This window comes from Pieris rapae, chromosome 8 (assembly GCF_905147795.1).
Source record: "Pieris rapae chromosome 8, ilPieRapa1.1, whole genome shotgun sequence".
Lineage (NCBI taxonomy): Eukaryota > Metazoa > Arthropoda > Insecta > Lepidoptera > Pieridae > Pieris > Pieris rapae.
In genome coordinates this window covers 6,970,962-6,975,764 of record NC_059516.1, presented here as the reverse complement: position 1 = coordinate 6,975,764, position 4,803 = coordinate 6,970,962, and the positions used below count along the sequence as shown (strand labels likewise).

Genomic DNA, 4,803 nt, shown 5'->3' with positions numbered 1-4,803 from the left:
GCTCCGAGAGGTTTATATTATTTATCAAAATTCAGGTAGTATTTCAACAGAAAAACGGGAAAATCTTTTTTCATATACAGCGCCATCTCTGAAACATAGCATGAATCTGCACAAATCAATATTTTAAGTAGATGGTGCCGGTGCGTGATACATTGTTAAATACAGGACACTAAGAAAAAGAAGAAATCAGACGTCACTCAGAACAGACTTTTAAGACGAGTGAGCATGTATTTTTTCCCTTGAGCGTTTGTACATATAAGAATATAATTTAATCCCTGTTGTTTGTGAAGAAATATACCAATTTAACAAAGATAAAAATGGGTTGTGGGTTGTGATTTATAAAAATATAGAACATCCCATAACGTGTATTATATAGAGTGATTCAAGAGGAAGGTTTATATGTATAATAACATCCATTAAATAGTTGAGAAGTAGTGTTATTTTTGAGGTTTCTAATGTGATGTCGTAAATAATTACATTTTTTCCGCTTACATTGCAAACGCAGGCTGAACCCTACGATTTCTATCAAAATAATGTACTAAGTATTGTACACATTGAAAAGGTCTACAGAGTCCGTGATGGTATATGTCTATCTCTTATCGATAACCCACATTTTTATATACAACGTTCACAGATTTAGAACTGACTTTTACACTTAGATCCGTTACTTTGTAGCTATTTTGGTTATAATAATCAGGTAATTGACTTTTGCAAAGATTGGAAATTAAACGGGCTTTTATCATTATTATTAATTAGGTAATATAAGTCTAAAAAAGTTAGAATGGTGTGTATATTCAAACAACTGTATTTGTTTTTGTTACGTACACAAAATTACACTACTTTTAGTATTTCTTGACTTGAAATGTGTATAAAGATTAAAACTCAGCTTTTAATATTTTTTTATATTTAAATAATTTTTATTTAATAATTGAATAGTTTATTAAACATGTTAATAAATTATAACTACATATAAAGACTTAATGCGAACTTAAAAAAAAATTAGTTATCAAACAACAATATTTGAACATTCACGTTTCTTTCAACTATACTTTCTGTCTTTTGATGAAACATAATATATTTATCCAAAGGAATGAGGCAGACGCTACATAAACCACTCTCAGATTAGGAGGTACAAATGCGAAATTAATTGTCTGTCCCGGGATCCAGAACGCTTGATTCGCTATAAATGTCTTCCAATATTTCTGTTTCAATTCTTCTAGCACATCTTCTTTACCTTCGAGAGTTCCAAGCACTGAAATAAGCACAATACTTTTTGTTATGTACAGCTGTACCCGCTCAGTTTAGTTGCATGTGTTTTACATTATTTGTAAAACATGCAACAAGAGGTTACTATTAATAGAATAAAGCCTAGTTAAAATATATTAGCCTGGTGGCTTAAGTATGCGACCTTCATTAATTTTCTATCTATTTGCCCAATTAGCACTTGCTCCAACGGTGAAAGCAAACGTCGCAAACCGATAACCTGTGTCAAACACAGAAGGCTGATTTCTCACTCGTATTTTAGTGAAAATAATCGAAACGGGTGCAATCTAAGGCCCATAATATAGGCTTGTATCACCACAGGATTTTTATTATTATACGTCTAACGGTGTAGTCCTGACTCCTCATCATATATTTTTCTTTATCAACGAATCATTCTGTTCAGTTGTTTGATTTTTTTTTCTTTACTGACTACGTATCTTAAATAAGGCTTAACCAAATATTGTGAATAGTTATTTATCTGTTACGTACATATGTAAAAACTAGCCAGCAATACTGGAGTCATAAGAAACTGGTCAGACGCTACTTTGGTAAGAACAACTCTCATCGAAGTCCCTACAAACTTCCGGTCTAGGAACTTGTACCTGTAAATAAAACCATTTATTAGAGGGGACTGTAATAGAGCGTTTAATTCCCCACCTTACATCTATATCTGAAGTATTTATAATCATATACATGTACTGGTTCAGTATATACCTACGTATAAATTTCTTTAAGTTCCTATTGCAAAGAAAAACAATATAAGAAAGAATACTTTTGTTTTTGCTTAAATAAGTAAAAACAAAAGTATTCCTTTGTTTAAAAGAGGAATTGTTAATAAGTTGTTTACAATCCATGCATTATTTAAATGCGGTTTTCAGTAGAGCGCAAATCAATTACACGGAACGAGATATCATCTGTAATCAATATTTATTAACTATAGATGTGCACACTTGTATGTGTTTGATTTATTTGCACAATAAGCGTGCTTTAACTGCTCTAATAATTATATATTTTCTATCTTTTACTACATAGATTACATCACTCATTGAATTTGAAAAGTCTAAAAAATCGACAGCGTAATATGGAAATGCAGTGCAATGAGCATTAGGAAATTAGAGAACTTTCGACAGTTGCGTCGGCGTATCCAATGAAACGGAACTTATGTTTACGCATGCAAATATATACAAATAAGTACTATACGACACTTGAACTAGATTTCCTATCCTACTTTCCTAATAGTTTCACCGTTTCGATTACCATTAATTGCAATGTTTGTAAGTCACAAGATACTAAATATAGACTGCTATACTTCGTTTCTTGCGATGCGACCCAATAACCTATCTCAATCAATTTTTGACCACCTGAGATAGAAGTTTTAATCCAATTATTGATAAAATTATTGATAAGCCAATAACCAATCGACAGATTTGATACAAGTTATCCATGGTATGTCGGATCGGTGTATGTCGATAGACCTTTGTATGAAAATGACAGGTCAACTGTGTGTGAGTGTCAAGAGCGAAGAGATTGCATTCTGTCCATCGCCAAAAATGGATTCTATTCGTAGGATGTGATCTCCGATCCTCTGATCCTATCTGCATCCCAATTACCAAATTGGGATGCAGATAGGAGATCAATCGACTGTCACGATCTGATCTCAGATTGTTTTCAATCTGAGATTGTGGATTAATGTGTTGCCTACTGTTACACCGAGTAACTGCAGCCAGCATAAAAGGTACACTCGCAAAAAAAACTTTTCACATTTATTTTAGGTTCGTTTTATGTATTTTTAATGATTGCTTTTTACATAAAAAACACGCGCTAGAACTATCGCTATCTTACCTACCTAATAATGTTTCTTTTTTTTTATTGCATAAGTGACCTTCTTAAATTCACAAACACTTAGAATATCTTTTTTTTTCATGACTAACCAGAAATATAATGTTGGCGCGTATAAAGTGCTGCCAACTGCAGCGATTCGACCGGCACTTTTAAAATCCAATTCAGGCTTCTCAGGCTGTAAGAAAGATAAACCTTTTAAATGTGGATATTTCTATAACGTCAATAGCTTTAGATCTACACGTATATAAACTGAATTATATAATTGAATAATCTGGGTGGGTATACTTCATTTTCAAACTGATCATAAAATTTATATCAGCCGCTTCTTTTTTTTTATATTTTACGTGTAACTATATTTCCATTCAGTCACAAATTTTAACGTAATAATTGTTAGTTAAATCTAGTCAAACCCGGTATTTATGTGCTAATTTTATACAGTTTAAAAATAGAACCAGACTACCTCACATTATAGATTAGCTCCAGAAACGGGAAGAAAATATGGGTCAACTAGTCATGGGTAGCGTGGCCGAGCGGTCTAAGGCGCTGGTTTAAGGCACCAGTCTCTTCGGAGGCGTGGGTTCGAATCCCACCGCTGCCAGATATCTTTTTTTATTTTATATTACTTGCACTTAATTTTTTTTCATATGGATTACAGAGCAGGAGCAGGGAGCATATATATAAATAGGTTTAAATTGAATAGCTGAATAAATATTATTAGTCTTTATAAAAATTGTATGTTTAAAATTGCGTCACGTTCTAATTTATGTTTAAAAGACAAACCATTCAATCGATTTGATTAAAATGAGTAAATTACTTGATCTTACGGCATAAATCTTATTAAATGTCTGCTGAGACAGTTCTGCAGCGGTATAGAAGCTAGCATAAACAATAGTGTTGGTCAAAATAGGTCTTGTTTTGAGCGAATGTCGCCACCAACCAGCCAGCCGTGAAATTGCCACTGAAAATGATTTATAAGTTTGAAATGCGTTATTAAAGCTGGTAAAAATTTAGTATATTAGAGTATTATAACTTAACCATGTGAGATTCAGTAAATATTTCTAAATTAATTATAGATCTCACACATGTCTAAAGTGAATAATTAAATGAAGAAATATTTGATATATTTTTTAATTTTTTTTCATAGATTTTCTTATAACAGTAATTGCTTTACTCTTTCGACAATGTCATTTTTTTACAAATTACAAATAACAAAGTGTAATTTGTAAAAAATAAAAACCACATATATGTGTACAATTTCGATAGTCACACCGCATTTAAGTATGACTGTTATTCGACTAATCTATCTTTATGAAATCGGATGCTCGCGTTTACGTCTACTTACTAATGAAATTCCAACTTTATACAATTTTAAAATATTTCACAGTTACATTTAGGATAAAGCCATATCAATATATTATATCCTGCATAGACTGTATATATGTACTCTACATAGAACTTTTGTGACACGCATATTACAGAGAATTAAAAACATTTCTAACAGATCTACACGGCTATGATTATAGAATGACAGAATAGTAAATATATAGAAAATACTTCACAATAATGATGATTTTCCTTTGCTATTGTGTATGAAATATAAGCTTACTTTTTTAAACAATTATCACTTGCACTTTTCACTACGCAGCAGTGTGTTTCTCAACCGTACTACAGCACCCACAACACACAATTGACTTTAAT

The 4,803-nt window shown here is 31.8% G+C and overlaps 1 protein-coding gene and 1 non-coding gene across 2 annotated transcripts; one reads left to right on the top strand and one right to left on the bottom strand.

Annotated features, from left to right (window-relative positions):
- Positions 1-953: 953 nt before the first annotated feature.
- Positions 954-4,803, bottom strand: LOC110992119 (mpv17-like protein). Its single transcript, XM_022257806.2, has 5 exons — positions 4,712-4,803; positions 3,930-4,063; positions 3,195-3,280; positions 1,753-1,865; positions 954-1,252 (listed from the first exon to the last, which is right to left on the bottom strand). Coding segments are annotated over exons 1-5 (543 nt in total). The 5' UTR covers positions 4,713-4,803; the 3' UTR covers positions 954-1,043.
- Positions 3,622-3,703, top strand: Trnal-aag. Its single transcript has one exon. It is a non-coding gene; the product is annotated as a tRNA-Leu (tRNA).

What these genes read in the sequence shown, in the direction of transcription:
- LOC110992119 (XM_022257806.2), bottom strand. An exon ending in GCGCCAACATTATATTTCTG is followed by an intron (nt 1,866 to 3,194) that starts GTTAGTCATGAA and finishes TTTTATTTACAG; the next exon opens with GTACAAGTTCCTAGACCGGA. An exon ending in GCTGGCTAGTTTTTACATAT is followed by an intron (nt 1,253 to 1,752) that starts GTACGTAACAGA and finishes TGCTTATTTCAG; the next exon opens with TGCTTGGAACTCTCGAAGGT.